The 22,754-nt window shown below is 41.9% G+C and overlaps 1 protein-coding gene across 1 annotated transcript in view; it reads left to right on the top strand.

Moving 5' to 3' along the window:
• The window catches only part of LOC137524651 (multidrug resistance-associated protein 1-like), a 162,133-nt gene that overhangs the window by 48,281 nt on the left and 91,098 nt on the right, over nucleotides 1-22,754 (top strand). The window contains exons 6-11 of the mRNA XM_068244765.1: nucleotides 1,553-1,678; nucleotides 4,757-4,818; nucleotides 9,369-9,500; nucleotides 10,358-10,579; nucleotides 16,028-16,205; nucleotides 20,115-20,276. Coding sequence (XP_068100866.1) covers nucleotides 1,553-1,678; nucleotides 4,757-4,818; nucleotides 9,369-9,500; nucleotides 10,358-10,579; nucleotides 16,028-16,205; nucleotides 20,115-20,276 — 882 coding nt within the window. The remainder of the gene's footprint in view (nucleotides 1-1,552; nucleotides 1,679-4,756; nucleotides 4,819-9,368; nucleotides 9,501-10,357; nucleotides 10,580-16,027; nucleotides 16,206-20,114; nucleotides 20,277-22,754) is intronic.

The following is a 22,754-nucleotide window of genomic DNA, read 5'->3' as shown; positions in this document are numbered from 1 at the left end:
TAATCTGACTGAGCTGGAGCTGTTTTGCAAAGAAGAATGGGCAAGGATTTCAGTCTCTAGATGTGCAAAGCTGGTAGAGACATACCCTAAAAGACTGGCAGCTGTAATTGCAGCAAAAGGTGGTTCTACAAAGTATTGACTCAGGGGACCGAATAATTATGCACACCCCACTTTGCAGTTATTTATTTGTAAAAAATGTTTGGAATGATGTATGATTTTCGATCCACTTCTCACATGTACACCACTTTGTATTGGTCTATCATGTGAAATTCCAATAAAATTGATGCATGTTTGTGGCAGTAATATGACAAAATGTGAAAAACTTCAAGGGGGCTGAATACTTTTGCAACCCACTGTGTATGTATGTATATATATATATATATATATATTCAGCAATCAGAGCCCACCACAGAAAGCTCTGTTGGTGGGCAGAAAAGGGGGGGAGAATCATTTGTGTGCTGAGTTGTATGGCCCTGCAGTGAGCCCTTAAAGCGGCAGTTGCCTAATTTGTAAAAAAAAAAAAGCCTGGTCACTAAGGGGGTGTAAGCCTACGGGTAAAACAGAAGGTATTTGCAATAATTCAGGTTGGAGTGAGCATAAGATGTCTCTCACAATGCATCACTGCTGAATATGCAAATTATCCCTTGTTGTTTTGTTTTATTAGTTATAAAGATAAAGGCTATAAAATGCAGTAAAACGGTGTCTCCCACAGAAATAGGTGAATTCCGCAATAACATGAACTGTACAATGAGTACTTTATTAGGATCTCTTGTACAACTCAGTTGTCAGTACCTTCAGTTCACACCAAACACCAGGGTTGAAAACATGATCTCACAACTTTTGCCCATGGTGTGCATTCCATTATTGTAATGATTGTTAGTGCTGGATGAACTGGTTTACATTGTTCTCTAACTGCTGATCTCATGGGATTATCTGACACAACAGTAGGGCCCTTTTCCACTAGCAATTGCAATCACAAACGCTTGCGATTTTTCATTAATTTTGTTATGCAATTGCGATTTTTCATTTGCATTGCATTATCCCTCTTAAAATCACTCCAGAAAGCGATTGCGATTTGTGATTTACAAATCAAATCACTATAGTGGAAAATGCTTCTCATGATTTCTATGATAAAGTAGCAACCCTAGCGATTTAAAAATCACTAGCGATGTTCAGTTTTGCGATTCAGCTGTGTAGTGGAAAAAGGCCCCAAGTTCTCAGAATGCTGTAAAACATCCAGTGAGTTGCAGTTTACATAAAATGGAGATGCTGAAGGGGGAGTGGCCAATTAAATAGCAAAGTCAGTTAACCCTTAGCACAATTGCACACAAATGCTCATTCAAACATAACGACAAGGAACTACTATCCCTACAGCCAATTAACAGTCAGGGGTCTTAAAGTCCATTTGCACTTAAAAGCGCCAAATGGTAGCGCTTAGCTTACTGTTCTGCGCGTGTGATTTTACTGCGGTTAGCGTGGTAAAATCTATCTATCGGAGAACAAAGTTACACAATCTAGTTACCTGTATTTTCTTCTCTTTTTTGTTGCGTAGACAGAAGATATTGACAAAATGCGCTACACGCTCTTCATGCTGTATTTCTTATTGGTGCTGCTGCAATGCATCCTGTCTTTCTTCAATGATAGGCCTCCTTTTTTCTCCAGTGGGAAGAATGGCTTGGTATGTCACTTTTGTGTTGTTTTTGTTCTGACAATCTTGTGTTTGAAATGCGTAGTTTACCTGAAATACTGCAAAAGGACCTTCTGTACATTGTGAAGTATTTCTTATTTCATGTGGTGCATTATCGGCAAACATAATCTTCTCGCATTTTTGTTCTGCAGTGTTCTACATAATCTTATAAATGCCTCATGCACACACAGTAACAATTTGTATCTTAAAAAGAACCCAAGGCGAGTATTTTAAATCTTAAGAGGACACAGATGCATTTTCTGTGCACAATCACATGCCTCTCTGTCTCTCTATTGCCGCCTCTAGTCCCCCCCCCCCCCCCAGGGTCTGCTATGCCCCCCTGAAAAAAGCGCCAGGCTAGCGACAATCTCCTTGTCGCTAGCCTTCTATTTATACCTGCAGGCTGTCATTTATTCTGTTCTCCCCCGCCTCTGTCCCGGCAACTGCCCGCCTCTGTGTGCTTCTTCCAATCGGAAGCTAAGCCGCGACCCAGGAAATACTGCCCAGGTCATGGTTTAGCTTCCGATTGGAGGAAGCTCATGGAGACGGGCAGCGCCGAGGACAGAGGTGGGGGAGTGCAGAATAAATGACAGCCTGCAGGTAAATAGAAGGCTAGCGACACGGAGTTTGCAGCTAGCCTGGTGCTTTTTTTTCAAGGGGGCGGGATCTAGAGGCGGCAATAGAGAGACACAGAGGCATGGGATTGTGCACAAAACATGCCTCTGTGTCCTCTTAAGATTTAAAATTCCCGCTTTGGGTTCTCTTTAAGGGGAGAAAATGCAGTTCTTCCAATAGTTATATTTAATTATGTACAGTGGTGTAACTAAGGAGCTTGAGGCCTTGGTGCAAGTCTTACATGGGGACAGGGCCAGATTAACCATGAGGCACTGTAGGCACGTGCCTACAGGTGCCTGATGCTGGAAATGCGGCTCACTCCCCTGCCCAAGCGCCTCTCTTCCCTATGCAGAGTCCTGATGAGAGTGAAGTGAGAGGTTACTCACCCAACTCTTTGCATTTAACTGACAAGAGCTTCCTTCAGTCAGGGGAACCTCTAGCTATTTAATACTTAGCTTCCTCTAGCTACCTAATACTTGGGCGCACCTCTAGCTACTTAATATTGAGGGTACTTCTGGCTACCTAATACTAAGGGGCTGACAGGCAAGGAAAATACCTATGATAGGCAAGGGAGAACTGACAGCTGGGGCAGCCAGTACACTTACAGTGCAGTTTGCTGGGTAGTTGTAGGTTGGTGGAGGGAGAAGTCTAAGGTGCCAGGACATCTGTGCCTATAGACTCCTATTAGGTAAATCTGGGCCTGCATGGGGCCTAAAGCATTCTATTGATATGGAGCCCCAAAACTTATCAAGGACAGCCGAGGTCAGAGAGGAGTAAAGAAACATTTTTTTTTAAGGATTACCTCTATGCAATGCATATATAGAGGCGTTCATTACTAGCATAGCACCAATGAAAAACGAATAGGATGCATGAAGGTGTGGTCCAGGGGCCCCGATGCAGTCGCAACCTCTGCATCCCCTATTGCGATGCCACTGATTATGTACAGTATATATTATGTAAACTTCCTTCCATTTTGGATGCCCTGTCTGTCAAGTGTCTTAAGGAGGAGCTGTCAGCCATGCTATCTCAGAAAAAAAACACATAAAAGTAGATAAATACTTGCTCTACATAACATGATTTGCGCTGTCCACATTTTGATTTTAGTGATTTTTCTACAGTAAAAAAAAGAGAAAATCCTTCTTGGCCGTTCCCATTTTTAAAGAAAACCTGTAACGAAAAAATCCTCCCCTGGGGGGTACTCACCTCGGGTGGGGGAAGCCTCCGGATCCTATTGAGGCTTCCCACAGAGGCAGCGATAAAGCTCCCCGAACAGCAGGGATGTAAATATTTACCTTCCTGGCTCCAGCACAGGCGCAGTATCAGCTCTTCACCTCGGAGATAGGCGGAAATAGCCGATCGCTGTTTCCTGCACCTGCGCAGTAGAGCGGACCCGACGGAGATTGGCTATTTTCCCCCCTCACATATGCTAATGTTCCACAAACAGGAAGTTAATATCACCAACCATTCTCATTTTATTAAGGTGTATCCCTCTAAATGGCCCACCCTGTAGTAAACTTCTGATATAGTAAACTACTTTGCTCGGTCCCTTGGAGTTTACTAGAAAGGAATTCTCTTGTACTAGGTCAACTTTTCTCAAACTTTTTACCATGGGGGAACCCCTTCAAATAATTTTCGGATCTCAGGGAACCCCTGCATTAACGGAGGGAGAGGTGATTTATTTTATGTTAGGATAGGTCATTAAAAGTGGGTGAGGTTAAACGCTTTATTATTGTGACAGTCCCCATTCCATGTTTCCAATGAGGACATTGAGAAGCTAGGGACATCATTTTTAAACTTTCTCAACCTGCCAGCTGAGGCAGCTCACCTCAAAGAGAAAAAATACCAGGGAACCCCTGCAAAGTCCTCAAGGAACTCCGGGGTTCCAGGGTACCCTGGTTAAGAAAGGCTGTACTAGATGGAAGGTCTGGCAGTGGCGGTGAAAAGCGATAAAAACTTGCTAAGTTAGGAAGCATCTGGAGCATTTCAGAGTGGCGGGAAAGGCCACAGGAGTAAATGAAAGCAGTAAAAAAAATGTTTTTTAATGTGCGCAAGGCATTCTGAACTATTTTGAAATGCCCATCTTTGAAGTCTAAATGACTGGAAATATGTTTAATGTTTGTGTGTGAATACACTCTGACCATTAAGGTCTGTTCCCACACAAACATTGTAAACACGGAGGTATGCCCTCTCCATAATCTTGTACAGATGTACCAAGGGTTCTGAGGCATATTGAAGTATTTTTACTGCTTCTATTTACACCTGAAGACCTTGCTACTGCCCTAAAACTTTTCCAAATGGTCCCAAAAGCAGCATTTTAGTGCCTTGTGTGTGAATAGGAGCTTAATCTTTGTTGCACTGAACTTTCGGCATGTTTTTTACTGTACCACTGTGTATGGATGTAAATGCTTTGAAGATGTATTACTTTCTATTGATTTCTTGTATATTGTTCCTCAGAATACGAGTCCTTTGATTGATGCATCATTCATATCTCAAACTACATTCAGCTGGTTTACAGAGTAAGTCACAAGTCACTTGAAGAGTAAACTTTATTGACAACATTTGCTCAATTTAAATTTAGCTTGTAGGGATTCTTAGTAAGGGATATAAGCAGGGAGATACCTAAAATAACTAAAAGGAAAATACCCTTTCAAAGTAGCTATTTTACCAGTGAGTAGTTTCTAAATCTCACAAATGGACTAATCATGCAGAACACCTGATCTGCATACTTGTTCTGGATCACAGATTACCCAGCAAGCTCATGGTGAACCACAACTTCTAGTAGAGTTGTGTAAGGGGCTACAAGCATTAGAGGCAGAGGACGCAGCAGCCAAGGTAGCATTTTGTTGTAGTACCATTTGTTGTTACATAGTTATGGATAAAGTAGGAACATATTTTCATTCCTGTTAAGTCACTTTTGAAGAAATTACATCTACTTGTGGTGTCGGTGGCGCAAAACCACAGGATTTCCTTAGTGGGAACACAGGCAACAATAAAACACAGCTAGGTTTCTCACGGAAAGCCTATATGTGGAACTGAGCTTTAAACTTGAGTCATGGCATAAACCTTATTGAAGGTTGATTGGTTGATATTAAAAGCTGTGTAAGGGCCAGTGTACACCAAAATCGCTAGTAGATCCTGTAAACGCTAGAGGTTTTTGGAGCAGATTTCAGAGCAATTCGAGGCATGTTTAGAGACGTTTTCTAAACATGCCTAGTGTTTTTTGGAGCGTTTTTGTGTAGCAGATTACAAATATTGTTACAGTAAAAGCTGATACTGAACAGCTTCTGTAACAAAAATGCCTTGAAAACCGCTCTTATCTAGCATTTTCCAGAGCTGTTTGAGCTTTTCCTATACTTTACATTGAAGCAGAAATGCTTCTGCAAACCGCAAAAGTGCTGCAGGACCCACGTTTGCGGTTTGCTAAAAACCTCAAACCGCTGGTGTGCACCGTCCCATTGAAATGCATTAGCCAAGCGTTTTCACAGGTGGAAGCGGTTTGGAAAACGCTACAAAAACCACTCGGTGTGCACCAGGCCTAAAAGTTGCTAAAATAACTCCTTCATCACCTGCTTCCCATCTGTGTTCTTACACTTAAAGGGACTCCGAGCTCTAAAAATAAACAAAAATGGTACTCACCTGGGGCTTTCTGCAGTCCACCGTAGGTCGGGAGGTCTCCGCCGTGGTCCTGGCTCATCTCCCGGTCCCTCCTCTGCAAACCGCACCGCAGACACCCGGGCCAGGTGTCGGGCTCCCACTTCATGAATGGGGGCGCTCTTCGTCATTACACCTGCCGATGCGCGTCATCACGGCAGCCGGTGTGACAGTACTGCGCGGTATGCGGCGGAAGGACCAGGAGAAGAGCCAGGACGCCGAGGGACCTCCCGACCTACAGTGGGCTGGAGAAAGCCCTAGGTGAGTACCATTTTCATTTATTTTTAGAGGTCAGAGTCCCTTTAAAGCAAACCTTAAGTGGAAAATAAATTTATTACGCAATCTCATCAGGTTACAGGTTACCTGTATCAATTTGCAGATGAGCTTTTTTGTACTATGGGGAAAAAAAGGGGTGGGGGGATGAAAAGCAGCAGGCCTCCCATTATAGCTTGAAGCAGAGCTACGGTAGAGGTCGGCCAAGGATGTAGCAACAGGTGGATCACTGCATAGGATGCTGCTGACATGGTTGGGACACATGTACTTGAAAGCTTCATAAACCATTCATTTTGAGATTAAAAACTAATACAGGTGGTTCCCTACTTACAAACAGGTTCTATCTCAGGAGGTTGTTTGTAAGATGCATTTGTTTGTATGAAGAGTTATGTTATTCATAGTGAAATAGATATATGTGAGGGTGCAGGCTAGTGTTATACCATATTTTCTGGTTGCACTTGATTGACATATACAGTGCATCCGGAAAGTATTCACATCGCATCACTTTTTCCACATTTTGTTATGTTACAGCCTTATTCCATAATGGATTAAATTCATTTTTTTCTCAGAATTCTACACACAACACTCCATAATCACAGGGTGAAAAAAGTTTACTTGAGGTTTTGGCAAATTTTTTAAAATAATACCATTGCCATAAAGTTTAAAATTGAGTTCAGGCGCATCCTGTTTCCCCTGATCATCCTTGAGATGTTTCTGCAGCTTAATTGGAGAATTGGAGTCCACCTGTGGTAAATTCATGTAAGTGTACATGATTTGGAAAGGCACACAGCTTTCTATAAAAGTTCCCACAATTGACAGTTCATGTTGGAGCACAGACCAAGCTTTCAGTAAAAGGAATTGTCTGTAAACCTCCGAGACATGATTGTCTCGAGGCACAAATCTGAGAAAGGTTACAGAAATATTTCTGCTGCTTTGAAGGTCCTAATAAGCACTGTAGCCTCCATCATCTGTAAGTGAAGAAGTTCAAAATCACCAGGACTCTTTCTAGAGGTGGCCGGCCATCTAAACTGAGCGATAAGGGCCTTAGTCAGGGAGGTGACCAAGAACCCAATGGTCACTCTGTCAAAACTCCAGAGGTCCTCTGCGGAGAAAGACAAACCTTCCGGAAGGACAACCATCTCTGCAGCAATATGCCAATCAGGCCTCTATGGTAGGCAGCTCGCCTGCAGTTTGCCAAAAGACACCTGAAGGACTCTGATCATGAAAAACAAAATTTTCTGGTCTACTAATACAAATGCCAGGTGACTCAATTGGAGGAAATCTGTCACCGCTCATCGCCAGGTCAATACCATACCATCATGGTGTGGGGATGTTTTTCAGCGGCAGCAACAGGGAGACTAGTCATGATAAGGGGAAAGAGAAATCTTGGATAAAAACCTGCTCCAGAGCACTCTTGAACTCAGACTGGGCTAAAGGTTCATCTTTCAGCAAGACAATGACCTTAAAGGGGAACTGAAGAGAGAGGTATATGGAGGCTGTCATGTTTATTTCCTTTTAATCAATACCAGTTGCCTGGCAGCCCTGCTGTTCTATTTCTCTGCAGTAGTATCTGATTAACACCAGAAACAAGCATGCAGCTAGTCTTGTCAGATCAGACTTCTAAGTCTGAAGCACGGAAACACCTGATCTGCTGCATGCTTGTTCAGGGGCTATGGCTAATAGTATTAGAGGCAGAGGATCAGCAGGGCTGCCAGGCAACTGGTATTGTCTAAAAGGAAATAAACATGACAGCCTCCATATACCTCTCTCTTCAGTTCCCCTTTAAGCACACAGCCGAAATATCAAAGGAATGGCTTCAGGACAACTCGGTGAATGTCCATTAGTGGCCCAGCCAGAACCCATGCTTTAATCTGATCTCCAAAACATCTTTGGAGAGATCTTAAAATGGCGGTGCAACAATGCTTCCCATCCAACCAGATAGTGCTTGAGAGGTGCTGCAAAGAGGAATGTGTGAAACTGGCCAAGGATAGGTGTGCCAAGCTTGAGGCATCATATTCAAGAAGACTTCAGGCTGTAATTGCTGCCAAAGTTGCACGGACAAAGTATTGAGCAAGCGCTGTGAATACTTATGTACTTGTGATTTTTTTTTTTTTATTTTAAAGTGACACCGAGCAGTGCAGAAACTATGGAAAGATGCAAATCATTTTAAAGCTCTCTTTCTCCTCTTTCTGGCGACACCTAAATCGTCGCCCTACGCCTTTTAGTTTTCTCTATTTTCGTGATCGAAATCGCGGCCGTGGCAATTTCAATCGCGAAAATAGCGAAAACTAAAAGGCGTAGGGTGGAGGTTTATATATCATTGGAAAGAGGAGAAAGAGAGCTGTAAAATGATATGCATCTTTCCATAGTTTCTGCACTGCTCAGTGTCCCTTTAAAGGGATACTGTAGGGGGGACGGGGGAAAATGAGCTGAATTTACCCGGGGCTTCTGATGGTCCTCCGCAGACATCCTGTGTTGGTGCAGCCACTCACCGATGCTCCGGCCCCGCCTCCAGTTCACTTCTGGAATTTCTGACTTTAAAGTCAGAAAACCACTGCGCCTGCACGCCCGTGTCTTCGCTCCCGCTGATGTCACCAGGAGTGTACTGCGCAGACACAGACCATACTGGGCCTGCGCTGTGCACTCTTGATGACATCAGCGGGATCGAGGACATGGCAACGCAGGCGCAGTGGTTTTCAGACTTTAAAGTCTGAAATTCCAGAAGTGAACCGGAGGCGGGGCCGGAGCATCGGTGAGTGGCTGCGCCAACAAAGGATGTCTGCGAGGGACCGTTAGAAGCCCCGGGTAAGTTCAACTCATTTTCCCCTGACCCCCCCCCCCCTACAGTATCCCTTTAAATAAATCTGCCAAAAACTCAAGTAAACTTTTTTCACATTGCCATTATAGGGAGTTGTGTGTAGAATTTTGAGGGATAAAATGACTTTTATCCATGTTGGAATAAGGCTGTAACATAAAAAAAATGTGGAAAACGTGATGCGCTGTGAATAATCCAGATGCACTGTGTCTTTTCTCAACCTAACTATAATAATCTCTGATAATAATCTGAACATTTGCATGACCAAATGGCTTGCAAAATGCTGATGCTGCAGCACTCTTAATAATTTATTTTCTTTTCCTGAAGAATAATGTTTAGGGGTTACAAGCAGCCTTTAAAAGCTGAAGATATTTGGTCCTTGAGGAAATCTGACACCGCTGAAGAAATTTTGCAAAAGTTCTCAAAAGAGATCCAGAAAGAATGGCATAGGGCAAAGCTGTAAGTGCCTTTATCTAGGAAAATACTTTTTTTTTCTTTTACGTAATTATATGTACTGCCCTGAAAGATTTCAGTTAATAATCTTACCATAGTATCTCTGTGTGAAAAGTTTCGAAAACTAGAACAATTATACATGTTCTAATGGACACATCTGACCATGCAGGTAGTGGGTAAACTGCACCTACAGTCTACTGACTCATACTTCTGTACATTCAAACATGACTTTCATTTTTGTCCCGTTGGACAGGTCACTTGTTGTTTTGTTTATGATATGATGTATAACAGACCATTCTAGCTTTGACTTCATATTTTATTCTGTGTGGATTGTTAAAGCGGACCTGAAGACTGTAAAAAAAAAAAAAAAAAAAGTTTCACTTACCTGAGGCTTCTGTCAGCACCCTGCAGCCGCCTTATGCTCGCAACATTCCCAAACGATCCTCCGGTCCCTGGCCATGGCTCACTTTCTTTCTGGCCGACTTACAAGTTGACGTCCACTGTACCGGCGTGGCCTTGCCCGCGCACGTGTCCTCAAAGCACTCCTGTGGCCGGAAGCATCCTGCGCAGGCGCATTACGAGAAAATCTCTACTGCACTTGCGCAGTATGCAGTTAGAAAGTGAGAACGGGAGCATAAGCAAAGACGTGCGCGGCCCGCAGGGGCAGAGGACGTCAACTGCCAGAACTGAAAGTGAGCCATTGCGGGGGACCGGAAGATCGTTTGGTAACTTTGCGGGCACAGGGCGGCTGCAGTGGGCTGGCAGAAGCCCCAGGTAACTGAAACTCTTTTTATTTTTTTCTGTCTTCAAGTTACCTTTAAAGTAAAATAACATACTAATGTATCTTTTGTATCAATTTACAGTTTGGAAGTACAGACTACTTTCTCCAATTCCAAAGTGAATGAAGACATTCAGATAGGTCAAGAAGATGAGATTGAAGTCTTGCTGAAAAGTCCAAGCATGCAGATGAACAATGGCTCGCTGCTGAAGATTATTATGAAGTCTTTTGGCCCCGTTTATCTTCTAAGTGTCCTATTAATGCTTTTGTACACTGGCTTCCTCTTTCTTAGTCCTGAGTTATTAAGGTAATAGTATATTATCCAAAATGATGACAATCAGTAAATTAAACATTAAAGAGCATATTTTCTATGAGCTCTGAAAATGGATTTTGCGCTGTTTACTGCACTTCATAGTACTCTGGAATAAAATGTCTTGTCCATTCATTTTGGACTGGAGATGGCATTAAGAAAAGCAAAGTGAGGTTTGTCAGTGTCCTTATACACTTTTGCATTCTAATATATCGCATAATAAATTGTGACCAATGACTAGGCAGTACCAGGGATTTCACCAGGGTTTTTCTAGCTGTTGAGGTGGAAAGCAAAGTTTTGTGAGTCCGTTTCCAGGAGCAGGGCACTGCTTCTACATCGGTACAGTGAGAAGTCCTAGACATCTCAACACAGATGATTGATTAGATATGTTTTATTTCACAAGAATAGAGTATGACAACGCATTTTGCTAGCTTTACCCACTTCGTCAGCACACGTTTTGAATCACTAGAAGCTGTAAGAATTAATATGTTGGTTGCTATAGGCAACAGCACCACACACCTTTTTGCTCCGGCACCAGCAACTCATCAGAGCTGCAACTCACAGCGACAGCATACAGGAGATAGAGCGGAGACAGCCTTCTTCACCTTTCAAAGGGGTTTATTAAGCATCTTGTGTTTCAGTTTGATTTCTTCAGAGTATAAATGGTCTTTCCTATGTCCTATGTACATTACATATATTTACAGCATACATACAGGAAGCTAGTATTCTAACTAGGAAGCGTAGAGCGAGACGGACAGCTGGAAAGTATAGTGAAGTACCCTTTTCCCTCTGGGCTCCCTATTTTATATGAACATCAAAAAGTTAAATTCTGACATCATCTGAGCCATACCCCAAGCCTACAATTGGCTCAGATCCCTCGTGGTGTCATGACACGCACCTAATTAATTAATATTCCCTTGTTCTATACCGTAGTTACAAAGAATGCAATGTTTTGTAAATATCGGCTCTGTTTATTGTTCCCGTTGTCTAAAGGTCTTACTGACCCATTATGTGGCCTTCTAGAGGCACATTTTCCTGGTAACTGGCCGCATCATTTCTTCTCCGAGAAACTCTGCTTAAAGCGGAATATAACCCTGCATTTCAACTTTGCTCTAAAACATTATTTACAGTATATTATATGCAACCAGCATTTTTTTTTTTTTACTAGACCAGCATTGGAAGGGTTACACAGAGTTTTAAAATTCCTGGAGATTTCTGCAGACGCATCCGAAGCTGACATAGATACATTTTGTTTACATAAATGTATCTAATGGCCCATACTCACGGGCAGCATTTGTGGCCTGTCGCCAGCACACGTTCCTCCTCCCCCCGCCGGAAGCTCCGTAGACTTCAATGGAGGTTGCTGTCGCTAGTCCGCGTACTCACGCGGACTAGCGACAGTTGCGGCGGAGTTGCGGCGGCGACTGTCGCCAGGCGATTGACCGCGCCAATCGCCTGGCGACATCAGCGACGGGCGACGGTTCGGGGCGCGCGCCCGTGCAACGGCGCATACTCACGGGCGACCTGTCGCCGCAACACGCGCGCGCCGCGTGTTGCGGCGACAATTGTAGCCCGTGAGTATGGGCCATTAGTGTTGAATGTGACTCACTCTCTCTCACTGAGAAGGAGCTGGAGGACAGACAAAGAGTGTGTAACATTTCTCAATAGATACATTTGACTAAATAGAATGTAACAATCTGAACTTCTGTATATCTCTCCACGGAACTTTAAACCTCTGTGTTTAACCCTTCCAATGCTGGTCTAGTAAAATAAAATGCTTTTTGCATATAATATGCTGTAAATAATGTTTTAGAGCAAAGTTGAAATGCAGGGTTATATTCCGCTTTAAAGAGAACCTGTATCTCAAGTCTTTTAAAAGACTTCAGTACCTGTGGCTAGAATTCAAGTATACTTACATTCTAACAGAAGCCACACAGCACTTTTTTGTAGGAATTACTGACCTAAAGAAGCTGGAAAATCCCGCAAAACAAGTTGTCATACCCTATTTTTGTGCAATACAAACTTTGAATTCCTACAAAGTTGTAATAGCTGTTGTTATTCAGGAGGGGTAATTTAATGCCAAAGTAAAGGAGTAAGTAATTTACTGCCCAAAAAAATATATAAAAGTATAAAAAAAAATCAAACAAGTTTGAAAAGGAGATATTCAAACTTGTTTGAATTTTTTTTTTTTGGGCACTTCCACCTTTTAGTTTTATCGTTCACATCTCCTTTGGAGAAAAGTGGAAGTACTTTTCCTACTCTAAATCATCTCACAATTTGGTGACATATTGCACTATTGGCTCCTGGGTCTTTTTTCTTTAGTCTTTTTGGTCCTTGGATTCTCCAGGCCCGTCCCTCTTCTTGTTCATAGCTAGGCCTTTGTTTTGTACGTGTATTGGAATTAACTATAGACAACCCCTCACTCAGCCTAGTGTGTTGCATCCTGTCTCTCAGCTAGGAAATGGCATTCAAACTGCAGATACATCCCATGATTTGTTCCCAGTAGCTGTAGCAGTTTATGCTGCACTCCAGGAGGTCGAATTACAACAGACTGTCCTGTTCTGATTGGGCCAAGATGTGTTGTTAGCAGCTAGCATATTAGGAACAGTCTTCGTACTGTTGCCCGCCTTGGACACTCTTCCTAATTATGTTGTTTTGGTGATACAGTATATGGTGTGTGGTCATGAGGGAAAGTAGTATGTGTACTTTCTATTCTATTACATTTCACATAGCTGTTTGTTTGGTACTTAGGACCTAATTTTTCTTTGGGGAAAGGAGGCTTTGTCCAAACTTTTGTTGGAGGCTTGCCACTGATTACATCCCTGCTAGTTTTACACACTTTTTTTCCTCCATATCAATGAACTGTCATGACCATGCCCACTGTTTGCTGTGGCTCACTTTTGTGTGCCCCAGTGATACTCACCTGCAGAGATCACTCTAATGCATGTGCTGAGAGTTTTTGTATAGCAGTGGCGTAGCTAAGGAGCTATGGGCCCCGGTGCAAGTTTTACATGCCCCCCCAAGCAATCTATACATAACAATTTATGTGGCGAACCAAAACCTGGGGGACAGTGTGTTAAGGATTACTACTATTCAAAGCATCTATAGAAGTGATTATTACCAGCACAGGACCAAGAAAGAGCTAATATTGTGATAGAGGGTGGACCCTTTGGGGCCCCGATGCGGTCGCTACCCCTGCACCCCCTATTGCTACGCCATTGTTGTATAGAGCTGGTTATTTCAATTGACCAACAAGAAAGCTGTAATATTTAACTTGAATCAGATATAATGTGATATGGGGAGATTATTTTAACACATGGAGCAGGATTTCATGCTTTACATCAGGGGTCTCAAACTCAATTTACCTGGGGGGCCGCAGGAGGCAAAGTCAGGATGAGGCTGGGCCGCATAAGGAATTTCACAATCGCGGCGCATCGCCGCCTCTGCCCGCCCCTCTCACTCTTCCTTCACAGAGAGGGGCGAGGAGAGGCGGCGATCCGTGCGGCGATTGATGTCAGGAGGGGCAGAGCTGAAGCTGAAAGCTCTGCCCCTTCCAAGAAATGCCGGCGGATTGTCCCCCGGGCGATTTGGGGGCTCTGCAGCCCCCGTTTAGCGGCGGGGATGCGGCGGATTACTTGGGAGCACCGAAGCGAACTATAAGGAAGCTTTTGCCTGCGAGGGCCACAAAATATTGTATCGAGGGCCGCAAATGGCCCGCGGGCCGCGAGTTTGAGACCCCTGCTTTACATGTTGAAACAGGTCTCTTGTAATTGATTGTAGCTAGAAATGATCAATAAATTGCTATGTTTTTTGAAATGATGTACATTTTGCTTGCAAATTGTATCCAGGTTGAAATTGGATGCATCAAACGCAGCTGCTGACAGTTTGGTTTGGTCCAGTTTCAATCTGCATACAAATTGAAAATAATTTGCATCAAGTCACATACTGTTTCCTGGATAAAAGAAAACCTATATCTGCATGTTTCCTTATTTTTCTAAGGTTCTTCTTTAACCCATACATAATTGTCATAATGACTTGCAGAAGTTTTTGTTGTACAGGGAGTAATGAACTGCAATTGTCATTTTTACAGGTAGGAAGTTTCGAGGCCTTTGACAGATAAAAAGTATTTGGCTATGTGAAAAATGTGTGTGTTCAGCAAATGAGACGGTTAACCATAAAATGTTTTGCATAACTTTGGAGCGTCTCTAGGAGACCTGTTACCAAACCTGTTTGTAAAGTTGAAAAATTTGCTGGGAATACAGGCATCAATAATAAACATAGTTGTTTTGAATACCAGAACGTTCTTAAAGTGAACCTTAACTCTTGACCACAGTTTCTTGTATTTTCTCCTAAGAGCCAGGATCACGTGCATATCTTTAGGCTCCTTCCACACTTTAAACAGTGCGATTCTTCTGAAATTGCACCACAGTGCGTTGCAGCGTGTGGATCCTCCAGATCACGATTAATGTGATAGCCCCATGCGATGCACTGTGGTAAGCGTAAAAGGGCTCTTTAGTCTGTGTTTGTGATGTCCCATTTTTCAGATATCTTCTCTTCCTGTCTTGACGATTCCCTCTCAGTTGACAAGTTGAAGCCAGTACATTGCACTGAGCCTCCTGTGTAAACTCAGAGATGCATAAGCTGCATATACATTTGAGATTCTCCTTGGTCAGAACAATAGTTGTAAATAGTCTTGGCTAAAAGTCTAAAGTGTGTTCAGGTTCCACCTGATGTTGCTGGCTTTTCTGTTTTGTTCCACCAGGATGAATTACTCTCACTTAATGCTTATTGTTATTTTGGGATCTTTGGCCATTTCATGCTATACATTGAAGGGTTAAAATGTGCGCATGTGCATGTGCAATCGGCAGAATGGATGTTTGTATAAATGTCCTATTTACACTAATGCACAAATAGGGTGCTTATAAGCAACCATTTTGCATAAAGTGGTTAAAGGAAATGTGTACAGGTGGATATTGCTTGTGCATACCTTATCATCTTCTCACCATAGGACAGAAGACCCTGCTGGGATATGAGCCAAGTATCATATACAGTATATATACCGTAGTAAACATTTCAAAACTGCTGCCCAGACAGATCATGAACAATAATTTAGTGCAATACTAGAGTGTACCTATGTGTAGAGATAGAGATAAACTTTAAGGTGCATTCACACTATATGTGTAGCATTGTAGTATAATTCTGCATGGCAGTTCACTGCCCATGTATCCACAGTACGTGGGCCTGTTCACATCTCTGCATTGTAATAGATAACGTTATTCTTAGGATGACCATCTTACCTTAGACATTTACCCAATGTGCAGTGGCATGTATTTTATCATTTATTTAGCTATTTACTTATGTATTTATTTTTGAGGGCTGGGGAAGTGAGCTTGAAAGTCTAAAGTTATCACTTGTAAAACTTGTTATTTTACCATTTTCTACTAGGCTGCTGCTGGATAAAATGAAGGATACCTCAGCCCCAACTTGGCAAAGCTTTTTTATTGCTGTGCTTTTGCTCATCTGTCCTTGTGGTCAGTCCCTGTGCCTTCACCAACATGACTATATCTGCTATGTCATTGGAATGAGGCTTAGAGCTGCAGTTGTAGGTACTGTCTACAAAAAGGTATGCCCTACTTTTCCGCACATTCACAGTATATTCCTTTAAGATGAACTGGAAAACATTTACAAAATCTTTTTTTCATTAAAATACATTGAATATTCATTTAATGAAAATATTCACCAAGAAAAGGATATTTTCACAAGAATGGAAATTTTCACAAAAAAATACAATTCTCATGCTGCATTGACTTTGATGCATTTTGCAAGCATACAGTGGGATGGGAAAGTTTGGGCAACGTTGTTAATCGTCATGATTTTCCTGTATAAATCGTTGGTTACGATAAAAAATGTTTCCTATATTCAGTGGGATGCAAAAGTTTGGGCAACCTTGTTAGTCGTCATGATTTTGCTGTATAAATTGTTGGTTGTTATGATAAAAAATGTCAGTGAAATATATCATATAGGAGAGACACACAGTGATATTTGAGAAGTGAAATGTATTGGATTTACAGAAAGTGCGCAATAATTGTTTAAACAAAATTAGGCAGGTGCATAAATTTGGGCACTGTTGTCATTTTATTGATTCCAAAATCTTTAGAACTAATTATTGGAACTCAAATTGGCTTGGTGAGCTCAGTGACCCCTGACCTACATACACAGGTGAATGCAATTATGAGAAAGAGTATTTAAGGGGGTCTATTGTAAGTTTCCCTCATCTTTTAATTCTCTCTGAAGAGTAGCAACATGGTGGTCTCAAAACAACTCTCAAATGACCTAAAGACAAAGATTGTTCACTATCATGGTTTAGGGGAAGGATACAGAAAGCAGTCTCAGAGATTTCAGCTGTCTCTTTCCACAGTTAGGAACATATTGAGGAAATGGAAGACCACAGGCTCAGTTCAAGTTAAGGCTGGAAGTGGCAGACCAAGAAAAATCTCGGATAGACAGAAGCGACGAATGGTGAGAACAGTCAGCGTCAACCCACAGACCAGCACCAAAGACTTACAACATCATCTTGCTGCAGATGGAGTCACTGTGCATTGTTCAACCATTCAGCACACTTTACACTAGGAGATGCTGTATGCGAGAGTAATGCAGAGGAAGCCTTTTCTCCGCCCACAGCACAAACCGAGCTGCTTGAGGTATGCTAAAGCACATTTGGACAAGCCAGCTTCATTTTGGAATAAGGTGCTATGGACTGATAAAACTAAAATTGAGTTATTTGGGCATAACAAGGGGAATTATGCATGGAGGAAAAGGAACACAGCATTCCAAGAAAAACACCTGCTACCTACAGTAAAATATGGTGGTGGTTCCATCATGCCTAGGGGCTGTGTGGCCAGTGCAGGGACTGGAAATCTTGTCAAAGTTGAGGGACGCATGGATTCCACTCAGTATCAGCAGAATCTGGAGTCCGATGTCCAGGAATCAGTGACAAAGCTGAAGCTGTGCTGGAGCTGGATCTTTCAACAAGACAGCAACCCTAGACACTGCTCAAAATCCACTAAGGGATTCTTGCAGAGGAACAAGTACAACTTTCTGGAATGGCCATCTCAGTCCCCAGACCTGAATATAATTGAAAATCTGTGGTGTGAGTTAAAGAGAGCGGTCTATGCTCGGAAGCCATAAAACCTGAATGAACTAGAGATGGTTTGTAAAGAGGAATGGTCCAAAATACCTTCAACCAGAATCCAGACTCTCATTGGAACCTACAAAAAGCGTTTAGAGGCTGTAATTTCTGCAAAAGGAGGATCTACTAAATATTGTTTAATTTCTTTTTTTGTGGTGCCCAAATTTATCCACCTGCCTACTTTTGTTTAAATAATTATTGCACACTTTCTGTAAATCCAATAAACTTCATTTCACTTCTCAAATATCACTGTGTGATATTGCATGATGGTGAGTAATCTTTGTCATCAAGTCATTTGAGAGCTGTTTTGAGACACCCCCCCCCCCCCCCCCCCCCCCCCCATGTTGCTACTCTTCAGAGAAGTTTAACAGAGGAGGGGAACTTACAATTGACACCCTTAAATACTCTTACTATTTGATTCATCTGTGTATGTAGGTCGGGTGCCACTGACCTTACCAAGCACATTTGAGTTCCAATAATTAGTTCTAAAGGTTTTGGAATTAATAAAATGACAACAGTGCCCTAATTTATGCAGCTGCCTAATTTTGTTTAAACAATTATTGCGCACTTTCTGTAGATCCAATAAACTTCATTTCACTTCTCCAATATCACTGTGTGTGTCTCCTATACTATAGGATATATTTAACTGACATGCTTTATCGTAACAACCAACGATTTATACAGAAAAATTATGACGATTAACAACATTGCCCAAACTTTTGCATCCTACTGTATTCATGAAAATGCAATATCTGTTTTGTGAAAATGTTCATCTATATAATTTCCAAAAAAGGTTCTTGTTTTTGTGGCTCATTGTGGCTGATTTTGTTTCTTGAGGGTATTCCTTCTTTATTCCAGACTGAAACTATATGCCCTTATTCAATTAACTTATTGAGTTTTCCCCTAGGAGATAATTATTAATCTTACATTTAAATAAAACAGAGTAAAAAAAATAAAAATGCCCATTTTCTTACCTGGGGTTCCTTCCAGCCCCCTGAAGTCTTCTTGGTCCCTCACCATCTTCCCTCACTCCGCCACTCCCCCGGTGTGCCCTTCCAACGCTGGATACATGGCCCTCTATCTGCACTTGCGCGTAAGCAAAAATTGCTACTGCAAGTATTAAATTAATTTAACTGCTTGCAAACTGAAATCCCCCCCCCCCCCCCCATACCATGCTGCTGAGAGGCAAGGGATCTGCTAGGCTCATGTTGCATGTTGGAAGAACTACTGTACAGGTTCCCAGAACTGAAAACTAAATCACAGGAAAAATGTTCATTATGGTGGTAGATCAGCGGGGGTACCGGCCTGGCTATCCTCTTGCGGGGATCTTGGTGGTAGGTTATGTGATTTCTCCCTTTCACTTTCCAATCTTATTTACGGACATTTCTCCCAAGTTGACTAGCAAGCTGTATTCAGATTGTTAAGGCTAGGATAGTATTGGGAGTTTATACACTGCAGGATTTATATAATATACGGATCACCTTGTTATCTTCTGCATATGTACACATTGGATCATATTTTATGTATAACGTGATTGTATAGATCATGACAATTACTATATATTTCATTTCTTTTGGACGCCAGACCTGTACCCTTTTGCTATGTTTTAATTAATTGTTTTTAAAGGGATATGTCCCTAATAAATTTGTTCATACTTTACTGATTTTTACTATATGCTATATGGATGGCTTTTCTCTTTACATGCAGTTTTCATACCAATCATCCATGGCGTTATTTGAGATTATTGTTCGGCTCACTCTTAGTGTTTTGTTGTCAATATGGTGGCAGTCTGACTTTGATGCAGTGACCCCCTTATCAGAAATTATCAATAGTGGCTGAAGTTTAGCTATATACCTAGTATTGCTGTATTTTCTACCTGAAATACTGTGGGTGCAATTTATTAAAAAGTGATCCCAAGGTGAGAGATATGGAGGCTGCCGTATTTTTTCCTTTTCAGTTGCCTGGCAGTCTTGTTGATTTTTTGACTTCAGTAGTGTCTGAGTCACAACCCTGAAACAAGCACGTGGCTTCCAGACAGATGTGAGTCAGAGCACCTGATCAGCATGCTTGTTTAGGGTCTATGGTTCGAAGTATTAGATGCAGAAGAGACAGCCAGGCAACTTGCATTGTTTAAACGGAAATAAATATGGCAGCCTCCATATCACTCTCACTTTGAGTTCCAGCAGTACAAGGAATAACCACATGGGTGCTAATACCAGTTAGAGTGAGATGGTCTGTTCATCACTACTTTTTATCTTGCTTTATTGTCCTTATTAAGTCCTTCCATTCTTACTTCCCTACTGAAGTAACTTTCACTCACTAAGTATTATTTTATTCTTCTAGGCTTTAGTAATTTCCAGCTCTGGAAAGAAGAACTCCTCTTCTGGGGAGATTGTGAATCTCATCTCTACAGATGTACAAAAGCTCATGGACTTGGCTACATGCTTGAACTATGTCTGGTCCGCACCTTTCACAATTATTGTTGCAATGTATTTCCTGTGGAAGGTAATCTTCAGTCCGATGTTTACCACAAAAATTATTGACCTGACCCCCTGATCACTATGAGCCAATCACAGGGGTCAGGAAATGAAAAAAAAAAAAAAGAAAAAAGTATCTGGTCCTTAAAGGGCCAGAACCTGTGGTCCACAAGAAGTTAAGGTACCCATTTATGGTACAATATTTTACTCAGATGCAATCATTCAATCAGATTTGAGGGATTGTACGCAGTTGGCAGGTAATTATCAATAAACAGGTTGGCTAGTGCACTTTCTCTCTTCATATACGATTTTAAAATCCAACATTGACAAGATCCTGTATTCCTAGGAAATACAAGATAGAGATAAAAAAAAAAGACAAGAAAAAAGGAGATTTTGGGAATAGAAAAAGTCCTAACTCCCAATGTAAGAGGTGATTGAAAAAAAAATGCTGATGAAAAGGGAGTCTAGGTGGATCCTTAACCTCCCTGACGGTATGATTATTGAACGCGAGTGATTATTTGCGTTCCTGGCCGTAATAGCGCCCTCTATGCTGTTATATGATATATGCTATAACAGTATAGAAGGCGCTATTACGGCCGGGAACGCGAAGAATCACTTGCGTTCCCGGCCTGTTGGCTCCTGTCGCCGAAACCGGAAGTGGCTGCCGGCGGGGCCAGGAGAATCACAGCGAGTCTACGTGGGCACCGGACAGCTTCAGGGGGCTGGTAGAAGCCCCAGGTAAGTAAAACTCATTTTTTTAATTTGGCTTAAGTGTCCCTTTAATGTAGTTAAACCTGCTATAGTTAAGATTAGCTAGGCACAATATTATTCATGCAGACAGAAAAACCGGTTTGTCTGCATGCTTATAAGATGCCAATTTTATGCAATAACAACATACGGTAAGTTAATGAGAAAGGAGAACATGATTGATAATCTATTCTTTCTTATGATTTTCTGTCTCCCTCCCTCCTATATTTTTCAACCCTTTATTTTATTTGTTATAGAATAATAAATACATACAATAAAATATCCTTAGATGTTTAGCAGACCGATATATGGAGAATGTAAATCCCACCTCCTTTTCACGCTGACAATGTACTGTAGAAAGAAATGTGTCCTTGTTGGTTTTTGTTACAGCTTCAGAAAGTCAGACCCATCTAACAATAATTTTTAGTTTGTCTTCTTAAGTTTGGTGATTGTAGTAGTCCAGTTAGACAACTGTTCACTCCAACTACCATATATTATTTTCTTAATCTCTTGCACAATATTATTAATGTAGTTAAACCTGCTATAGTTAAGATTAGCTAGGCACAAGATTATTCATGCAGACAGAAAAACCGGTTTGTCTGCATGCTTATAAGATGCCAATTTTATGCTATAACACAAGTTAATGAGAAAGGAGAACATGAATGATATTCTATTCTTTCTTATGATTTTCTGTCTCCCTCCTTCCTATATTTTTCTACCCTTTATTTTATTTGTTATAGAATAATAAATACAAAAGTAAATCATTCTACAAAGAACAATTTATTATTTACAACAGTCCCTCCCATAGAGGAGAAGACCCTCCCCATCCCCACCTCATATGTTCAAAATGTAGAAATATGTCATTATATCATGTAGTACATTTTGTCAGTGGTATACACACAGAGGGCAGTGATTCACAGCTGGGGCCTGTGTGGCGCTGCAACTGTTCGGGCCCCAGACTCTGCATAGGCCCCACACGGCAGTACAGTATCATGCAAAGCTCTACATAAGTTGTCACCTCCAAACAATTCCTCATTTATCTCCAGATACAAAGCCTCCTGGACACTTCACATTTTCCATGAGACCCTCTTGACGCGCTGCCAGGTCACTTCCTCTCATGTTTGCATCAAATACTCATGAACGTTACCTCTACTTTGGAACTCTCCATCAGCTTGGGCTTGATTCACTAAACCGTGATAACTCAACACAGAGGCGTAACAATAGACCCTGCAAGGGATGCAGCCACAGGGGGGCCCAGAGGCCACAGGGGGCCCCATCCTGAGAGACTGATAACTAAGGACAAGGAGAGAAAGAACTTTCTGCTCTCTGCACAATTGTTCTAATGACTGCATCTGCTCTGCCACTGATAACGAATCATAAAAAGTTTTGCAAAGATTTGTAGACTGTCCCTATGCAGCGTTCAGCAGGGTCTTGTGTACAGCACTGTTCTACCCCCAGTCTTTCTACCCCATTCTTTGGTGGGAGGGGGCCCCATCCAAAGTTTTGCAGGGGGCCCAGTGATTTCTAGTTACCCCCTGACTCAACACCTTATGAAAAGATATCACACCTTATGAAAAGATTTCAAGCCTTATGAAAAGATATCACACCTTATCAAAGTTAACACGCCTTATCAGAGTAGCATAGCAAGCGCTACGAACCCACAGGGGCTCAGGGTGGGACAAGTGCCATTGCCAATTAGCAGGCATAAGTTTGTAGTGCTCGCTATGCTACTCTGAGAAGGCGTGTTAACTTTTATAAG

Source organism: Hyperolius riggenbachi, chromosome 7 (assembly GCF_040937935.1).
Source record: "Hyperolius riggenbachi isolate aHypRig1 chromosome 7, aHypRig1.pri, whole genome shotgun sequence".
Taxonomy (NCBI): domain Eukaryota; kingdom Metazoa; phylum Chordata; class Amphibia; order Anura; family Hyperoliidae; genus Hyperolius; species Hyperolius riggenbachi.
Note: the sequence above shows the minus strand (reverse complement) of the source record. Positions and strands in the feature narration are given on the sequence as shown.